This window comes from Euprymna scolopes, chromosome 6, assembly GCF_053919585.1.
Source record: "Euprymna scolopes isolate OS-2025 chromosome 6, ASM5391958v1, whole genome shotgun sequence".
Taxonomy (NCBI): domain Eukaryota; kingdom Metazoa; phylum Mollusca; class Cephalopoda; order Sepiida; family Sepiolidae; genus Euprymna; species Euprymna scolopes.
In genome coordinates, this window is record NC_136487.1 from 151,662,607 (window position 1) to 151,684,367 (window position 21,761).

A 21,761-nucleotide genomic window follows, 5' to 3' on the forward strand; every position below is an offset into this window, starting at 1 on the left:
GAAACATAAAATGCCATTCGGTAATCTCCCCTTACATATCCTTCATGCTCATTTAAATGTTTGGAGAAAATCAAAGCTCGAAGCGGGGAAAAGTCGAAAAGGGAGATAACTGATATCATTTCTGAAATTAAAACTTAGACATGGACGCCATTTTTTTACAGGTAAATGATAATTTAATGCATGTACTAGACAGTCAGTTAGTTATACAATAATTTATTATCATTATTTATTTATGCTAAAACATGTTTTTGGTAACATTAAATAGTGCTAAAAATGTCTTCACTGTTAATAATTTACGTGATTAAAATAATAATTTAACAAATATCTTTAAATAATGGATTTTTCTTGTTACTTCAAAATATTCCAAAGAACAGTAAACATTATTGTTGGTGACAGCAATTATTTCAAATAAAATTAGTTAAAAACAATTTATTTTGGTTTAACCCATTATTCATGACATATCTGCGTTAACAAAATTTATCTATCTATATATTAAAGTTATCTTGTCTCTGTGCTGAACGGTTTACTACTTTTTAGTCTACTGACTTGAAACTTGATATCTAGGGGATTCGGACCTGTGGAAAAAAATTCGATTTGGTTTTTTAGCTTGTAAAAATAACTATTAAAGGATTAAGATTTTAAAAAAAATTGGAACTTGGTAGACGTAAATCGACTTAGAGTGATCCTCTACGCATGTACAAATATATATTATACATTTTATTAAACTGCATTAACCCTAACCGAATAACACTGGAGAGCTAAATGTTTTGGTTCGAGCTGATGATATCAAAGGCATATTTTGTTTTAAATTTTGAAATCACTACTCCATATTGGGTACAACACAATAATCAATAGAATATTGGCTTTATAAAATATATATGAAATCTGCATAAATTAAAATATCATATTTAAGCGTATTTTTCAACCAGGCAATACCAGGTAGCATGTTAGTATAAGATATAAACATGTTAAATTATTGTTAATATCAGTTCTAAGCAAAGTAGCCATATTGCTCGGTCATCTGTTTATGCTAGGTACCTTAATTCTTATGCCTAAACAAGATGGCTACTTTGCTCAGAAATAATATTTATGGTAACTTCAAAAGGTGTAAGTCAGAATTCAACCTCTTAAAAAATACAGAAAAATCTTTATAATGTACCTACTTGCCACAGAACGAAAATGTCATATTTCAAAAATCACATAAATTGACCTACTTTCTTTTTTTAAACTAAGGAAATCAACTTTTATGAGGAAGCGAGAACTGTGTCTCACTCTGCCATATTTAAAATTCATCACCGGTTACCTACCTTTTCAGAAATAGAGATCAAAAGAAGCCTTGTAATACCTACAATTGGGTATTAATTGCTAAAGACCATAAAAAATCATTTTATATATAAGCTCTACTCTCTATTATTTGTGTATTGAGCTTTTTTATTTGATTGGGATTAAAATACTTATATAAATAAATATATCTAAATATTTGATATTTATATTACATCCAAGTTTATCATTGCATCTCCTTTGATTTCACACACTATACATAATATATATATATATACATATATATATAGATATATATATATAATACTTGATAAATTTACATGATTTTTGGAATATGACATTTTCATTCTGTGATGGATACATACACAATAAAGATTTTCCTGTATGTTTTTAAAATTAGGTTGAATTCTGAAGTTGAACCACTTTAAATATTTATATCCTATATTAAATACTAAATATCAAATTGTTTTTAACGCAAATAGGTCACAAATGAGTAGATTAGCCAAAAATATTTTTTTTTTTTCCAACTGTATTTCTTTTAAAATAATTTACGTCACCAATAGTAACATTTACCTGCAAAATTGGCTTCTTTTTTTTTTTTATACTTTCGTTAAAATCATACAACATGTAACTATGACTGACTGTATTTTATTTCAGGAAGTGTAAAGGAAATTCCGAAATGAAAAACAGAAGTCATTCCAAAACTTTCAAAAATATTTTCGTATTTGCAGTATTTCCTTTTTCCAGGTTTCCGTTTTGTAGATTTTTTTTAAATGAGTGAATGAAAAAGAATTCATTTTATTTATTTTTTTTTTTGTTTCTTTCACTTTTAATCACTTAAGTTTGCACTTGTTGAAATATGAGATTTAAAGGCCTCCTTTTTTTTAAATAAAAAAAATTATATATATATATATATATATATATATATATATATATATATATATAAATAAATAAAGGTGCTTGTCTAGAATTCAACCTAATTAAAAATCAGAAAAATCAGAAAAACCTTCATGATTTACATATTCATCAAAGGGCGAAAAGGGTCCTATTCCAAAAATCGCGTAAACTGATCATGTAGATTTTTAATTAAAATAAATCAAATTTTATGAGGAAGGTGTGTCTCACTCCACCATCTTTAAAATTCATCACTGATTACCTCCCTCTTAACAACCTCTCCAGAAATAGAGAGGTCATAATCAGCTCGATTATGGTTGCAATTAATAGTAGCTCGTTAAAAATTAAGAAAATACAGCGTAACCCGGATATAAGAGACTGTGGCCTCTTATATCCGGGTTACACTGTACATTAACACCGGCTCTAATTTGGGACCAGAGAAAATCTCTCTTATATCCGTTTTCTTGTATTCAGGTCTCTTATATCCAGGTCACACTATATGATTTTTTATTTACAGAAAAAAACTATTTGATCAATTTATATGATTTTTGGAATATGACTCTTTTTGCTTTGTGACATACATCACATTTTTTTTTAATTAGGTTGAATTCTGGACAAACACACACACAAAAAAAAAAAAAAAAAAAAAAAAACTTAGTTTAACCTTTAGTTACCAATCAGAGCGAAAAGTCCAGCCAGAATAGCCAAAAGAAAAATATGAATATAGGCTTGAGACAGTGGTCTGATTGTGCTTACTCCCCCGATCAGGGTCTCTCCTCCTAGAGCTGGAGACAGGGGTACGTAGTGGCCATTCAAAACCTGCCTATAATGAAGAACCATTTTCATCAGCCCGACAGACAAGTCCTCACCAGGTTCAAAATTCTTCCCAGCCCGGATTGTAATTTCTTCAATGAGATCTTTCGTCAGAACATGGTGACCTGTTTTCCCGGTGTAGGTCAGTAAAATGTCATCGTCCTTTGAATAAAACAGAATGATCCCCTCATCGCAACGATCTTCCAGAAATGGCATCCGTTTCTTGAGAGATGAGACAAAGTTCATGGCGTGGCTGAGGATAGCAGGCCGACTGGTATTTGTTCCGGTCTCGATTTTTTTGGCCAGAATAATAGTCATATAATAACCGTTTGGGTTTTGTTCACAGAGGAAGGCACTGCATGGACAGGGCGTGTATTTTGAATGCATCTGTTCGAGAACGAAATTAAGGGTGTCGGCCTCATCTTTTGCAAGGAGATGGTTCGGATCACACACCCAGCTTTCTTTATTGCGATTACAGAGAGAGAATTGGTTTCTTGGGTGAGGGTAGGTGTCAGGCCGCCAAACCAAAGTTTCGTCAGCCAAAAGTGCTGCCGGAATTGATACGAATACCAAAGAGAATAACAGAAATCCTAAATTTGATTCCATGTTAACAATGAAATTTATTTGGGTGGGAAAATAAAGTTTTGTAATGATCCGAATTTGATTTGTTGATGAAGTATTTCTGCAAAAGAAAAAAAAAATTGAAATTAAAGTTAACCAAGTTAACAGGAAGAAAATAAAAAAATAAAAAAATAACAACACTTGTCCATTTTAGTTTCTGAGATGAATTTTTTCTTTTTTGTTGTTTTTATTTCTGATTAGTTTCATTAAAAACAAGGAGAGACAATTCAAGAAGTTCTTAAATATATGACTAAAAAAAAATTTAAAAAAAACAAAAAAAAACTTTCTTTACAAAATTAAACTTTCCTAAATAAAAATAATTATCAAAATTTATAGTTTTGAACAATCACTATTGGAAAACATTAAGAATTTTTTTTAATTGTCTCCCCCGTTCTGAGTTTAAGTCTTCAAAAAAAATTTTTTTAAATGTCCTTAAAAGCTAAAATGCACAAAAAAAACAAAACAAAAAAACAACGCAAATAAATCACAAATGGGCAAATAAATGCAAAGTGTTTTTAATTAATTTTCCAACTAGAATCACATTGACACACTTTTTCCATTAGATTACTAATGTTAAGCCACATTGAGTCTGGCTAGTGCTAAATTGGTAACATTTGGGAAACCAGGTGCTGTATGTGCTCTCTGCTTATCTTGGCATTGTTTCCAATCATCTTAGATTTCTAATTGCCACTGAAATCAGACAGTGTCAATTTAGGAGACACGTGCAAACCTTGCTTCACAATTACACATGCAGTTACTCTAACAGGGAGTATCCATCTTTTAAGATAAAATGGAGGCTTTGAATTTTCCAACGCTTTTTTTTTAATGGCAATCGCTCTAGACAAAGCATGAAGCCACTTTATGTAAGGAGCTAACAAGAACAAAAACAATTATCACAAAGACAGGAGATACTTATTGGCCTTAGTCTTCAAAAGACCAAAGCTATAGGTATGGGGAATATAGTCGGTAGAAAGAGTCTTACAAGCCTTCAATTCTTTGAAATAAGCTACTGGAATAGGAAGCTGTATTACAATGAGGTATTAAAAGAATGAATTGATGAAGATCACTAGACCAACGAGTCAAACGAGCTGAAACAAAGGAAGCAGAAAATAGATGAGACAATTCTGAAGAACACAAGCCATAATAGTATTTTTAGAAAAGACTGAGACTAGCAACATCACATCTGCAAAAGAGAAGTTGCAGTGAAGAAAAAAGGGGGGGGGGCAATTTATCAAGAACCTTCACATGGGACACAGATTCACCAGCCCAAATATGACAATAAAATAGTACTCCATACATGGTCTGATAATAGATTTGTAGAGATAGAGAATAGCGTCAGGTGTAAAATAGTGTTTAGAGCAATAGAGAGAAGCAACTTTATGAGAAGAAGAAAAGGGTCATATTCCAAAAATCAACAGGAAGAAAATAAAATTGGATGGTGCTGATTGTTTCATGGTTCGTCACGGAGCAGTGGAAAGATACAGAAGAACTCTTCAAGAAAAAAAGGTATGAAGCATATATTATTCTTCTTACATATGAACTGTAAAAATATCCTGTGCGATAAGTTTGATTTAATAAACTCCAAGAAAGATTTGATGACAATTGAAAGACATGAGCTGAGTCTTAACAAATAAAACAAGACCTTAATCCATAATTGAATTCAAGTCAACGTCTAGATCAGCTGCATATTTCAACTGATCTGAGAGTGATGGACAGAAGCAATGCGAGATTAGAGAATAACATCATCTGCATAGATGTTAATTTTCACAGAGTTCTTGCCCAGAATTTTACCTCACTAAAAAACAAAAATACAGATTTTTTTTTTAATAATATACATACTCATCATAAAACAAACATGTCATATTCCAAAAATTACGTAAATTGATGAAGTAGTTTTATTTTTGACTAAGAAAATCAAATTTCATGAGTAAGCAAAAAGAACTGTCTTGCATTGCTATATTAAAAACAAAAAAAAAACAAGGGCAGATAACTCCATAATACAAACTTGCGAAATCAGCCTTGTAATGCTAACGATTGTTACATTAATTGCTTAAAATCGTTTAAAAATTATTATATTTTCTTTATATACAAAAAAACTATTTCATTAATTTACATGACTTTTGGAATGATATTTTCATGCCATGGTAGGTACATACATAAAGATTTTTCTGCATTTTATTATTTAGGTTGAACTATGGACTTGTGTAATGTTATGACCCTTTAGGCTGTGATCATAGCGTAGTATCTGTTAACTGTGACAAGCGGGGTCAATGGTCAAAACATTATTATTATTGTTATTGTATTCTTATTAATTGATTTGAGTGACGGATGGTCGCTGGATCAGTTATTATGATTAGAAGAATAAACAATTAAATTGCAGTAGAAATGATTGACGTGTGAATCGCAAAAGGAATGTGAAAATAGAAAATATATGTAAACATTATTTTAGGGGTTTGAATAAACAAATAACTAGTTGTGGACATTAGGTTGGTCTGAGACACGTAATTAGGTGACGTAAGAGAACACGTGATGTAGTTAGTTTTGGAGATTCAGAGAGTTGAGGATTGACCACCAGAGCGGACAGACGTCTAGACTGGGGTGAACAGACATCTAGGGAGCGAGCTGTAAGAATAGAAATGTAGACAAACTGCAGATCCTGTGAAAACCATTTGAGACAATTGTAATAAATTTATATTATAAAAATATAAAGAGTTGTTTTAATGGTTTCACAAATAAGAACAGATGTCTCAATTGGATGGTGCTGATTGTTTCATGGTTCGTCACGGAGCAGTGGAAAGATACAGAAGAACTCTTCAAGAAAAAAGGTATGAAGCATATATTATTCTTCTTACATATGAACTGTAAAAATATCCCGTGCGATAAGTCTGATACAACATGATTCAGTTTACACGTCAATATTATGTCCTCCTGGCTAAACAACATACATACGATTTATATGTCTATTATCTGTCTGTTAAAAGAACAATATCTCACATCCACTAGATAACTCATGACACGTTTTAATATATCATCTCCTCCAATATAAAGCAATATACAACACTTGCACTGATTATTGATATAAAGAAACAGTTGAGGCTTGCCTTTTTTTTTTCTGTTGTTCTTGGCCTTTGGGCCGGGATCAAAGTGTAGTATCTGTTCTGCAGATGCTGCACTTAAGATAATTTGTACCAGTCAATGGAGGGGAAACCCTCTATACTGGGACAATTATTATTTTTGGTAACCAGAGTGACCCCTTTTAGGGGAGCTGGTTTTTACCTCACATTAAAAACGGCCTTGTGCCTAATTTGCTCAGTGGGGGAGCAAATAAACACCATCTGTTCTGCAGATGCTGCACTTAAGATAATTTGTACCAGTCAATGGAGGGGAAACCCTCTATACTGGGACAATTATTATTTTTGGTAACCAGAGTGCCCCCTTTTTGCCTACTTTTAGGGGAGCTGGTTTTTACCCCACATTAAAAATGGCCTTGTGTCTAATTTGCTTTGGTGGGGAAGCAAATAAATGCAATAAACACAATAAAGAAACAGTTGAACCTAGAATACAGCCCTGAGGAATACCAGCATTGATAAACAAAACAAAAAACAAGAGACTATCCAGAGTTCCTCGCAAGCTACGATTAAAAAGAAAAGCCCTCTCTTTTATCTTTCTTGTAACCTCTTTCCCCACTAAAGTGACATTGCTAGCCTGTCTCTGCTCTGTCGTTATTTCCTTGGCAAGTGCTCGTTCATTCCAATCTTTGATCCCCCCACTCTTGCCAAACTTTCACAAAAAAACACTCGTCTAGCTAAAACCACTATCAAAATTTCCCCTATTCTCTGTGCCTAAACCTAAATGTGGAGTCCATGAACAAAGCTTTCCTAGAATTGTCCGCCTGTGGAACTCTATTCCGTTTGCCTGTTTTCCAACTGACTACAATGTGGTCATTTTCAAGTCCAATGTAAACAAGTTCTTCCTGGGCCGTCCCTTTAAATAATCAAATTATACCAAATTCCCACTACTAATACGCTATTATGCCAATGACTATTGTATACTCATTAACCTTTATCCTCAAGTAGCCTCCAGGCCTTGATAGGTGGGACTCCTTTGTAAAAAAAAAAAAAAAAAAAATGTCAAGAACCTCACCACTAATACCATAACCCTGAAGTTTGTGTAGAATAGCAGAATGCCATACTTTGTCAAACGCTTTCGAAATGTCAAGCGCAATGACCTACCCTTTCCTGAATTATCCATAAACTAACAAGACAGATTCGGCGATTCGCTTAAAATGTCTCTTACAAATATTAACGTTTAAAAGTATGTTATTACTTTGAAAATAAAATTTTATGTTATTATCATTACATAGTTTTGGTTCTTGTCTAGAATTACTTCTCTACCCGATATTAAAAAAAAAAAAAAAAAAAGTACAGAAAAATCTGTCTGATGTATGTACCCATAACAGAACGAAAATATATTTCAAAATTCACGTAAATTGGTCATCTAGTTTAAATAAGAAAAACAAATTTTATAAGTAACTGAATAACGTCTGCCTTTTTTTTTTTTTTTTTTTTTTTTTTTTTTTTTACTCATGTTCACCCCTAACGACATATTGACACTTGGATGCAAGGGGCTACAATTTGGGACCATGCCTAGAAAAGATTAACAAGACGTTGGTTTATATTACATTTAAACTTCTGCATATCAGTACAATCAAGGAAGCAGGTAGCAGGAAAGGAATTCCAAAGTCGAGCTGTTCGAGGGAAGAAACTATAAGAGTAGAAAGCTTTAGGGACTTCAACATTGAAGAGGTGAGATTTTGTTGCCTAACGGGTTTGTCGCCGATATGTATGTTTAGGGGGCACAAATGCAACGAGTTCATCAGAGCACGTTCCATTAAAATATTTATAAAACAGGCACAGAGATGCAACATAACTATTAGATTGAAAACTTGTCCGTCATTTTGAAAACAATCTTTAAAAAAGGGAGATAACTCAATAATTCAAACTTACAAGATTTATGTTGTAATGCCTACAAATTTCTACTCATCGCTTGAAAATAATTTTCTTTATAAAAATAAAACTACTTGAACTATTCATGCGATTTTTTAAAAATATATTTCCATTCCATCATAGGTATGTACATCATACAGATTTTTTTTTTTTTTTTGTTAGTATAGGGAAAATTCTGGACAAGACTCAATATTTCAATGTTAAGTCATACAAAAATATACGCCCTTGCTCAACTTTACCATTAAGCCTAAGTTTAAGTGACAACATAAAAAAATGAGCAATCTGTAACAATTGCGATCCTAAAGCCAAGATGGCGGAAATGGATATAGTTGATGCAAATATGGAACAGAAGTCACCAAACTTGAAATGAAACACTAAACCATACAGAAACAGCCCATTAAAAAAAAACTATCCCAGTTTCATCACTGCTTGTGCTAATATATTTGATATATTATTTCAAAAAGTCTTCATATATAGAAATGTAAAAAAAATAAAAATTTTCTTTTTTCATTGTCAAAACAAAAAAAAAAACTTTATTTAAAAAAAATGTAAAAAATAAAGTTTGTTACATTTTTATTGTTTCAAGTGCGAAAACAAAAACAATTTCTTCAAACAAAATACCTCGACATGGTTTCCGATATCCTAGTTTTGAGAGCGCAATTGTTAGAGATTGCTGAAAAATGTTAGTCTGCCTGATGCTTTCAAATTTTAGGGACTCTTAAAGCTCAATTTCATACAAAAAAGTGTAAATGGATTATTCGGACTACTGTTCTCATCTTCGTTGTTCTGTTCACAATGTTTTGCGGTAATGTTTTAAGGTCTGGGTCAAAGAAGAATGCGAGAAAACTTCTGTATAGGCATTAAAAATAGTATGTTTGTTGAGATAGCGTCGATAGATCGATTTTTTTTCTTAAAACGACATAAAAAAAACAATATTATGTACTTAATTGTCATGTTGAAAATAGTGATATATCCAAAATTTTCGAAAATTCATCGACTAGAAAGTTATTTATAGTTGAAAGTCCAGTACAAACGGACAAAAGTATATAGAAGCTAGAAGTAATTGTAAGAAATAGTGACAGCTAAGAGAGAATATACCGAAACCACCAGAAAATGCATCGAAGCACCGAAATTAGGAACCCGTGATTTCTGGAAAATCTACAACAGTATAGTAAATAATGTGCAATCGACAATTCCTCCTCTATCTAACAATCATGAGGTTGTTTGCACGGCAACTGAGAAGGCTAACATGCTTACCAATCGGTTTGCCTCAAACTCCACATTAGACCCAGCAAACTACTCCCTCCTTGACTTTCCTTTGCGGACGGACGCCACATTGGATGATCTGAAAACTTCCCCTTCTCAGGTGCATGATATCATAAAAAACCTAGACACCTCAAAAGCATGTGGACCCGATTGCATTCTGGCTGTGCTATTAAAAATGCTCCGCTGAGGTTGCTCTGGTGCTCTCCAAACTTTACAACAAATGTCTTAATGAATCTTGCTTTTCTGACTGCTGAAAAACTGCTTCTGTGATACCAGTTTACAAGAGTTCTGGCGAAAGAACTGACCCAGTAAATTATCGCCCCATTAGCCTCCTCCCACTTTTCGACAAAATATTTAGGTCCATAATTAACCAAGTTCTAGTCCATCACCTTACAGCTGCTAAACTTCTGACCGACCAACAATATGTAATTTTTGGATATATATTACTATTTTCGACATGCCTGTTCTACAGCAGATATCCTAACTGTAATCTCTGAACATATATACCATACACTGAAAAAAGCAGAGAAGGGTAGAGCGGTAGCCCTAGATATATCTAAGGCTTTTGACAGGGTATGGCACGATGGTCTTCTTAGTAAAATCAGATCATACAGTATAACTGGACGAATACTTAACATAATTAAATCCTTCTTAAATAAGAGAAGAATCCAGGTTGTCCTCGACGGTCGTACATCTAAACAATATGATATAAATGTGGGTGTACCTCCGGGGTCTATTGTTGGACCTTTATTACTCCTAATATTCATAAATGACCTCCCTAACAAAATTGTCTCCGAGATGGGTATATTTGCTGATGACACTTAGAAGAAGATGTCCAATCTGTAGTAGAATGGGGACAAAAATGGATGGCCACATTCAATGTTACCAAGACTAAGCTTGTTTCCTTCAATAATTACAAGAAACCTTCTCTACCACTAAAGATACCTTACCTGAAAGTACTTCTTTCACACTCGTCAGCTTAATGTTCAGAGGGAACATGAGTTAGAACAGATATATTGAGAGCATTGTCAAGGCTGCTGCAAAAAAAGTGGGCTCTCTCTACCGTGCTAGAAAGCTACTTACGCCTGAAAGTATCCTGTACCTCTACAAGGCCACCATTCACCCAGGTATGGAGTAATGCTGTCATATTTGGGCTTGTGCATCTGCTACTACTAGTCTTGCTCCTGGACAGGGTTCAAAAGAGAGTTGCCAACCTGATAGGTCCTGAACTGTCATCTAAGCTTCAACCTCTGTCCCATCGATGAAATCTTGCATCCCTCGCCTGTTCTACAAGTATTTTAATGGTGTATGCTCTGATTAACTACAAGCCCTTGTATCCCCTCGACGTAAATACCCCAACAAACCAGGCAAGCAGCAAAATTCCACCCCTACACAGTAGAGATCCCTAGATGTAAGAAAGCCTTCTACTCTAATAGTTTCTTTTCCAGAACTGTTAGACTCTGGAAATCCCTTCTGGGTTCCTGTTTTCCCAACTGTACTGACATCAAAGTGGCACTGTGCCTTGTTTGGGGTGAAAATGAAATTTAAAAAAAAAAAAAAAAAAAAGAAAAAGAAAAAAGAGAAAGTAATTTTTACGGAAAATTGGGTAAAATTGCATTTTTCTTAGATGGTGAAGAGTTCACACAGAGGAAACATAACTCGAAACGCATATTTTACATTACATTTTAACGGAGATTAACATTTAAGCTTATTTACTAAAACACAATAGTATCTGTTCTACTCAATGACTTTTCGTAATATTTTGATATATTACTATTTTCGACATGACAATTAAGTACATAATATTGTTTTTGCTTAGAACATCATATTTTAAAAAAATAGATCCGTCGACTTGTTCCTTGTTAGGACTGATCGTTTTTTTTTTTTTAAAGATGTCGTTTTAAGCAAAAACAATAGTACGTACTTATGTTGAAAATAGTAATGCATCCAAAAATTATGAAAATTCATCAAATAGAACAACTGCTTTTGTGTTTTTAGCAAGATAAATTCTATCACTATTGACAACAAATATTGACGCCATGAACAAATAATCTAAGGTGTTAGGGTTAGGGTTATGTTCCCTGTGTGTAGACTCTTACCATCTACTTTATAACGTCTAAGAAAAATGCAATTTTACCCAATTTTCCGTACAAATTACTTTTAACTATAAATAACTTTCTACTCGATGAATGTTTGTAATTTTTGGATATATTACTATTTTCGTTTTGACAAATAATTACATAATATTTTTTTTGCTTAAAACATGTTTTTTTTTGTTTTTGTTTTTTTTAAATAGATCTGTCGACTATATCTCAACAAACACCAAAAAGGGTTTCATGTTGCTTTTATTAAATATTATTAATTTATATTTTTATCAATAAATATTATGGTGATGCAGAGGAAAAGGCGACTTGAAGTCGGCAGCAAACTGTGTCAAATAAAAAATTTGCATTATACTTCATTGTTTTTTTTTCATAAAATGATAACTAAAATGTTATTGTTTCATCATTTTAAATTTGTTTTTAAAAATGGTATCAGAAAAAATGACACGGTAAAAATGGCAAAAGTGAATAAGTAAAAATGGCATTTTGACAACTGAAAAGCAGGACCATTCGAAAAGTATAGGCCAAGCTTCCATTTCCCTAGTTTAAAACAAGGCTAAGCCTCTTTAGCTTTGGTTTGGAAAAAGTCGGTTTGGTTAGGTTCAAATTCTATAGAAGCGCTAAAAAAATAATTATAACGTTTCATTTAATAATTTTATAATAAATATTTATGTACAATAGTCTGGAAAAAGTGTAAATAAAATTTTACCGCTGCCATATTTACCTAAATTCAGTTTATTTTTTAAGTCTTGAAAATGGGAACTTAATTCAAAGATTAAATTGCTGGCAGCAACTGCTTTTAATTTTGTTGCGCCAAAACGATTTTTACTTGTTAAAAAGCATGTCATTACACAGAAAATTGGGAAAATTGATTGACAAATTTACTTAATTAAATAAAACTTTTTTTTATAATATGAATGTTGGGTTTGTTTAAAAATAGACTTTAAAACGTTTATTCGTTTCGTAAAACAAGTAGTGTCGAGCGTTATGCGAGAATGAGAAAAAAATGACTGACATGATAGGGTCATATCTTTCGAGTCTCGATAATGACTTAAAATAAATTACTGGTAGAAATTCACTCAATAAAAGTTACTGACAGTGCTGAAATAATAATGTCATTATTCAAAAAGGCATCCTTAACATGAAGAGGAAGGGTCTTGTTAACTATTCTGTATTTTCAAACAATTTAAAATAAAGTTGGAAAATTGAAAATCTTGTTGGAAGTTATATTACTGATGAAGTTTAATATCAGGAAAAGAATCTGACCAAAGACCGTTTGCTGCTAACTTTGAATCAGATACTCTTCTAATGTACTAATATTTATAAAATTATCAAAGCTTCTTTTTGTTAGCTTTTTCCCAATTCGCAATTATACACTATTATATTTTTTTATATAATGGTTTAAATTAAAGTTTAAAATGTAAAAGTCAAGTATCATATTCTAAGTGTGCTCTAAGACGCACCTGCCATATCAAAGAACCTACTGTTGATTTTATGTGCCTGGCCTTTCTGCTGTGCTGAGATGATAGCTTTTCTATGGTTATAAATTATGATGAATAGTCAAACGAATAGAGAAAGAAAGAGAATGGATATAAAAGCAATAAAGTTTTATATTCCTTATCTCTACCTTCCTAAAAACTATTTGCACTGGAAATTCTAGTTTGGTTTAGATAAACACGACATCAGGTCAGATTCTGTGGCCATTTTGTTTTGATTTAGCTTATTTACATAATGTTGGTACATTTCAATTTTACATGCTTAGTACTAGATGGATTTTAAATGGAAATGATTCTTCACTTAGTAATATATAACAAAAACGACAATATGAAGGCATTTTTAATACTTATACATAAGTTTTCTCAGGTTCTTCAATGACCACGATCTTTTTTACCATTTACCCTCAAACGTTGGAACCAGATGAGAAAAATAATTCAAATGATACAAAATATCAACCGTTATCTAAAATATTCTGAAACCTAAAATGAATGTGTTGGTAAGAATTATTTTGATACTTATGCAATATACGGACCGTGCTGAAATAATAAAGTTATTATTTAGGAACTTATGCTCTAATGGACAAGAGGAGTTTTGCATTCGTTCTGTACTTTCACCTAACAATTTAATAAACAAAAGAGGTCAATGTGCGCTAGAGTACCAACTAAGGACTTACCTTTAAAAAGTTGACTTTTTAGAGGTATTGTCAGAAATTGCACGACTTGAGAGGCAAACTTTTATTGGTTGATGAATTAAAATCATGTTCTATTACAGCCATTTTGATTGGTGGATTGAAATTGGAACACCAGGCGTCAACTGGTGTTCAATCCACTAACTTTTACTTTGTGTATTTCTTTCAGAGAGGTAAGATGCAGTTTTAGCATCTCACTTTTATCTTCCATGGAGTCATTTAGGGTGATTGGCGCCTTTCCTTCCCTCCACAGAGATACTTTTTACCTAATCAATTAGGTTTCATTAATGACGTTATTCGTCTCCTTATATCAGTGAATAATGTTGATTATCGTATTTTCTATTCGGAGAACTTATCTGCCTTTCCTTTAACAGGAGCCACAACTAAATGGAACCTTACAAGAACTTTACTGAGTAGAGTTTAAAGTTCTTGTAAGGTTCCATAAGCTTTTTGTAAGGTTCCATGGCTTCATAAAAAGTATTAGTTGAATTTCTACTGAGATTCAACTAATACTTCTTATGAAGCCAACTACAAGACTATACAGAGATGCAAAAAAAAATTTTTTTAAATACGATTTTTGCAACCCAAAAGAGAGACGATTGGTTTTCTTCATACCGTGTAAGCTTGCCTTTCCTTCATTGTGTCAATTTCTTTTCTGCCAAGTTCTAAATTATGTATGATTAAATTTCTTACAGTATTCGGGTCCATTTTTAACGAATATCACATTTAAAATTGTCGCCAACAAGTACTTTTTATGATATTAAGACCTTTATTATCCAATGTATTGTCTGATGGTTTTCAGAAGTTGCCATGTTTGTTTTCACGCACACAAAAACAAACATGGCAACTACTTAATTTGATCAAGTAGTTTCTTTTTTTACAGAGGAAAATCAAACTTTAATGAGATTGATCATGTCATGGCCATCTTATTTTTCGCGGATAAAAAGAGGGCGTCAGGGGAGAAAACTTTAAGCGGTGATTGGAGTTAATCAAAATTTGACGAGATTATTTTGAAACATGGGCAGAAAAAATACCTAGATAAATATTTTAGTTTTTTTTTCAATTATTTTACAGAGTTTCTCTGTCCTTTATTTAATCCATTTTTCATTTTGTCAATCACTTTTTTGTTTAAAGATACCCCGCCCCTCCTCGTCCCCGGAAATAGGCAAATGGCGACGATACGATCAATCTCATTAAAATTTGATTTTCCTCTGTAAAAAACTTGATCAAATTAAGTGATTTTGTTTTTTGTATGAAAACTTTATTCCATGACGAGTACATAAAATACAACTTTTTTTTTCAATATTTTCATTTTTTAATGTCTTGATTAAACTATAGAAGTACCAAATTATATTTAATAAATGTTTTTACAATTATATATTGATACATTTTTATACAATAAATGCTTTGGTTGTTAAATATTTTTGTGTTCAGAAAAAAAACATCTTGTTTGTTACTTATTTGACCAAGAAGAAATTGGAGTTATCTAACAATGCCGCCGTCCATTGTGAGAAACTCTACAACTATCAGCAGGTCCCTCATTGATACCGTATTTCTGTTATGGAATTGTTCATACTACTACTTCACAGCGCACGCACAGATGCACACACGAACATTATAGTGAGTTTTCTCTTTCTTTTTTTGTTTGACGACATAACTTCTTAATGTTGTTCCGTTAATTGGAAAGACGTTTATTGATACAATTGGACAATTTACTTTCTTAAATCAAACATTCACAGACGGTAATACCTCAATTACAGTAGAAATATAACTTAACATTTTTTTTATATTTTAAAATAGTTCTTCCATTTTTTCCATTAACTTGACTTTAATTAACACTTTAAATAACATTTATTTATACAAAAATACAAATTAACTTAACAAAAATGATTTTTTTTCTTTGACTAACTAATCAAAACAAAACACTCCTCATAACAACAACAAAACCACATTTGTTATACAATACTTATGCATTCACGAACACTTATTTAAAATTCTCTCTTTTCTCATAAATTTCGATTGAGATTTTTTTTCAAAAATTTATATTTTTACATATTTATTTTATCTTACATTTCTTAAGCATAAAAATAGCATTAAATCAACCCCCGACCAAGGTCGGGTAATATTGCTAGTGCATATATATATATATATATATATATATATATATATATATATATAATAAAAATAAAATTACAATAAGTTTACCAAGGTAATCAAAATGGTAAACTTAAAATATATTATAAATATTAAAGAGTTAAATTTAATAAATATTAAAGAGGTAAATTTTTTTTGATTCATTCAGTCTTGACAGACGTGTTTTTAAATATTCTCTCCGGTACTTTTCTTTTAATGATTTGGAATTCATTCCTTTTGCGCTTTTTCCAAGGAACTCTGCCTTTTGGATTATTTTTGGACCATTTGGAATTTACCTATTGGATCGAAATTTTAAATTCTACCGTTTTGGATTTTACCATTTTTGGATTTTTACCCTTCACCGGACTGTCCATTCATGTGAAATCTTTTTATTTTTATTTTGCCTCCTGTTCCCCTTACCTCACCCTTTATTTTAACCAAGTAAGATCTGTTACTTACTTGTAGTTTCATTAAATACTTTTATATGCAAAATCCGATCCTGCATTTTGCTAATTCCTGCCCTCTGATGAGAAGGAGAGTATTTCTTCGAAACTCCGTGGATTAAGGACTATCCACTTATCTTGTGTTTCCTTTTTTAAAATTAAATATGTTTTTAACTCTTTTTCAAGATGTCTTTTAACATGTTTTATTAATCATTTGTTCATATATATATATATATATATATATATATATATATCGTTTTCCGTATTTTTACTCCGTGACTCCGTTCCGTATCCACTACCGGTAGCTTGATTTTTCCGAGCACTGCTCTTGAACATTATTACCCAAAAATGTTTATACATTTTGAGCATCGGCTATTCATTTTGCACGTACCTAAGATTAATAATTAATTTTCTACTTTATCATTTTTCGTAATTTTTTAATAGCTTACTAATTTCGACATGACAATTACGGAGATAACATTAGTTTTAACTGAAAGTCAATATTCCGATTTTTGTTCTTATTCCAATGAAGCGCCATTTTTTTCCTGATGTATTTTATCTCTTTTTTTTTTTTTTTTTTTTTTTTTTGGTAGATTGTTGCTTTTTGTTTATTTGTTTCGGTGATTGTTTTCATTTTCAATTTTTACGAAAATTTTATTTAATTTTGTAAATCTTTGCTTTTCACGCAAACATGGCATTCCAAATATTTTCTAATACTTTTCTGAAATAAATAAAAATGAAAATGGGGTAATTCTATTTTTTAGATGAAGGTTTCCAAGTTAGATTCAATTTTTACAGTATCTTCTGTTTGTTAATGTTATTTTATTTATTTATTTATTTCAGTACGATCCGTAAATTGCAGAAGTACGAAAAATTAAAAGTTATTTATGATTGTTGAAACGTGCGGACCAGACCATTACTTAGATTTCGTAGACAGACACAAAGTTTACAACAAAACACGTTGACCTTTCCCAAACGGAAAACTCTGTTTGAATGCAATTCACACAAAAAATAAAATAAAATAAAACTGGCCGCAAAATTGGATAAAACAAACAACTAAATTTTAGAAAACAATTAGGATAAATAAATAAACGATGATGATGCGTGATCGTTTAAACCAACGCATTTCAGGTGGAAACATTATTCTGTACTCACGTGTCATGACAAAATTAGTACAAATTAAAAAAATATATATGAAAAACGATCCAATAGAAAAATAATTACAAGTAAAAATAGAATTCATCAAATTATCGAGTTTTATCGGTATTTTCTTAGATTAGGTCCACCTCCACAATTTTCCTTTAAATGACACCTTCTAGAAGATTTCGACTATGCTGAATACGAAAATCGCATTGAAATTTTGCAGAAATAATTAGTTATCGAGATACGCTTTCATGTGGAATTGCGGTGCCATCAATTCAGTATGACAAACTTACTTATCTCCCTTGACTTAAATTAAGGTTCCACCATTATTAAACAGAACGTAATTGTTGATCTCCTTAAAACTACAACTAGCACATCTTCTACTGGATCATTTTTCACAATTTTTGAAATTTACACTAATTTCGACATGACCCGTAAGAACGTAATAACGTTTTCATCTGAGATGCGTTGTAAACAAACACCAAATAAATGAAAAGAAATGTAAATAAAACGGAAAGTGTTTTTCAGATTCTATTTCTTGTGTGATCAGTTTTGATGTTAAGATGGAGTCGACAGATCGACTTTTGAAATATGTGGCTTTAAGAAGAAAAGAAAAAAAAACAGTACTAAACTTAATTGTCATGTCGCATATTTTTGCGCGCGCTTGCGCGTACAACAATATCCACCATTTATAACGTAAGAAATTACCTTGCTTAATACCCGGAAAACTATTTATTTGTGGAAAATTCAAATGCGATATTCATTTTCAGCATACTCGAAAACTTATGAAGTCGTCATTCTAATGGAAACTGTTAAGGTGGAAACCAAGTAAAAAAACTTACCAAAAAGTCTGTCACTATGGGTTTGTATTACTGTACACATAGATTCGAAAGAGTTGTCAAAAACAAATATATAACAAATAAATATTATCAAAGGCAAGATAAGTTACTTTTCTACCAAACTGGATACATTTTTTTTTGTTTGTTTTTATTCAATGTAACATGTTTATTCAGCTCGAAAAACATGCAGTGTTTACCGATGTATTGGAAAATTCAAAATGGCACCCGACACTCTCTTTAACATGGTAAGTTTGGGAAAAGGTATTATAAATAATAAACTAGACAAAATACTATTAAAAAAAACACCGAATATATGTCAACTTATGTCACGGTAACATATATTGAGCGAATTTCTAACAGTATTTTGTCTAGTTTATTATTTATAACATCTTTTCCTGAACTTACCGTGTTAAAGAGAGTGTCGGGCGCCATTTTGAATTTTCAATACATCGGTAAACACTGTATTCTTTTCGAGCTGAATAAACATGTTACATTGAATAAAAACACAAAAAATATATCCAGTTAGGTAGAAAAGTAACTTATCTTGCCTTTGATAACATTTATTTGTTATATATTTGTTTTTTGACAACTTTTTCGAATCTATGTGTATTGTGTACACTGTACAGTAATACAAACCCCTTTGAACTAATATTCTACTTGATGAATTTTCCTAATTTTTGGATATATTATTATTTTCGACATGACAATTAAGTACTATTGTGTTTGCTTAAAACGACACTTAAAAAAAAAATCGATCTATTGAAACAAACACTTAACTTTTAACCGTGACAGAGCTATTGACAGCTATGGGGCCCGATCCTTATAAACACTAATAAAGAATGTGTCTGTATCGCTGGAAGCGTAAACAACCATTAGAGTGTATTTTTGAAGTTGATTGTAAGTTATAAACTGGAAGTTAAATAAATACCCAAGTCAGTAATTAAAAACAAAAGATAAAAATATTTTTTCTACATAGATTTTACACTTCGAGAAAGTCGCATTCAACAGAAAACTAACCTTAAAAACACAAATATACATGTTTAAAAGTTATTATATGGATACCAAACAGATTTTGTCCGGAGTTTTTATGGGCTAAACAAAAAGGAAAAAGTAATACTAACCAGTGTATTAAACAAAAGTTCAGACTATTTGTTGCTGTTTGCCCCAAATCCAGATGATTAAATTGTAGTCCAAATAAATTCCACTGTGTTGTAGCACTCGTTAGGCAAGTTTTGTTTTGTTTTTTGGTTTTTCGCCCACACCGAACGAGTTTTTTGGGTTTTTCTTGTTGTTGTTTTTTTGTTGTTTTTTTTTTTCGTATCTCTCAGTCTTCTTTGTCAGCTTCCTTTTCCCCTTTCTCCATACAAGGCATTACCAGCGAGCACCTTGCAAATCTATTTCCGCCGCCCGCACACACACACACACACACACACACATACACAACCGACTTTTTCTTTCTTTCTCTTTTTTTTTTTTTTTTTTTTTTTTTTTTAACAACTATCGTTTCTCATTACTGGCCCAAAGCCGGTCTAATTCATCGCTTTTTCTGCGCAGGAAGGGCACGCCTTTACGAACTATTTTTCATCTTGAGCGTGAGAAAATTGGTTAATTCCTATTTCAGTCACCCAAATTATTTAGAATTAAACGGGTTTCGATAATTCCGCAACGACTGATTTTTACTTACCTAGAAAATGCTTTAGTAAAAATAAAATAAATGACATTAAAACGTTTACTTTAAAGCTAGTTTTGCTGTACGCTAGAAATACTCAGAAAATATAGTCGCCATCTTTATAAAATGGACCAAGTTGAAGGGCGATAATTCATGTTGTGGGATATAATTTGATTAGACTTATTGACTTTTTGGATTTTAAAATAATATATTCATACTTTTGGGATGGCTTGCTTTTCAATTTGAATATTACAGCTTTATTAATCATTTGATTTTTTCGGTACTTGTACAAGACATTAAAAAACAAACAAAAAAAATAAAAAAGGGGGGGGGTTATATAGTACGTATCCGTTTTGAACTGAAGATCTCCGAAAAAAAAAAATCACTTAATTTAATCGAGTAGTTTTTTTTTTTTTTTTTTTTTTTTTTTTTTACAGTGGAAAAACACGTTTTTAATAGAGCGCGCTGGAAGGCAGTCATCTTGGATTTAAAAAAAAATTTGTTTGGAGTTTAGAAACGCCACGGGGAGATAATTCTAGGGTTTGTTTTTTTTTTATATAGGCGTCACCACTTATCAAGGCCGATAGGCCACTCAAGGATAAGGGTTAAAGAGTGTAGAGTAGTCAAAAGGACAATATAGTAATCGATAGTAATGGAAGTTCGGTAAATTTGTTAACTTAAGTGGAACGGCTCATCAGAAACTTGTTCACGTTGGACTTGAAGACAACCATATTATAGACAGCTGGAAAGCAGGAAAACGGAAGACAATTCCACAGGCGTGCAGTTCTAAGAAAGAAGCTTTGATCATGGAATCTATGTTTAGGTTTAGGCACAGATAAAGAGTGTGGAAAATTATTGATAATGTTTTCAGCTAGTCTAGTGTTTCTTGTGAAAGTTTGGTGAGGGGGGGGACCATAGATTGAAGCTCAGTCGAACACTTTCCATGAAAATAACGATAAAGCAGAGACAAACTCGCAACATCTCTTCTGTGAGATAGAGGTTGCAGCAAAGAGAAAAGTTCATCTCCCACTAGGCCACGAAGTCTATTTTGAACCCTATCAAGGCAGGACAAGTCTTTTCTAGCAGCCCCTGCCCATATGTGGCAACAGTATTCCATCCTTGGACGTATCTGGCTCTTATATAGATAGAGAATTGCATCAGCAGTGAGATATCTACTGGATCGATAGAAGGATCCGACCATTTTTCCAGCGGCCTTGGCAACAGATTTGATGTACGTAGTGAAAGTTAAAGCGCCGGCACTCCCTCCCCATCTTTAATACTAGCTTTTTTTCCTAAAAATCGAACCTTTTGCTTGGTATCATAACAAATTATTTTTTCGCGGTAAAACAAAAACTACTTGATGAAA

The 21,761-nt window shown here is 31.9% G+C and overlaps 1 protein-coding gene across 1 annotated transcript; it reads right to left on the minus strand.

The window, feature by feature from the left end:
- Nucleotides 1-2,783: 2,783 nt before the first annotated feature.
- LOC145278046 (uncharacterized) lies at nucleotides 2,784-20,184 on the minus strand. The gene is made up of 2 exons (XM_080130274.1): nucleotides 19,848-20,184; nucleotides 2,784-3,670 (listed from the first exon to the last, which is right to left on the minus strand). The coding sequence occupies exon 2, from the start codon at nucleotides 3,592-3,594 to the stop codon at nucleotides 2,842-2,844; it is 753 nt and encodes a 250-aa protein (XP_079986400.1). The 5' UTR covers nucleotides 3,595-3,670; nucleotides 19,848-20,184; the 3' UTR covers nucleotides 2,784-2,841.
- Nucleotides 20,185-21,761: the final 1,577 nt, after the last annotated feature.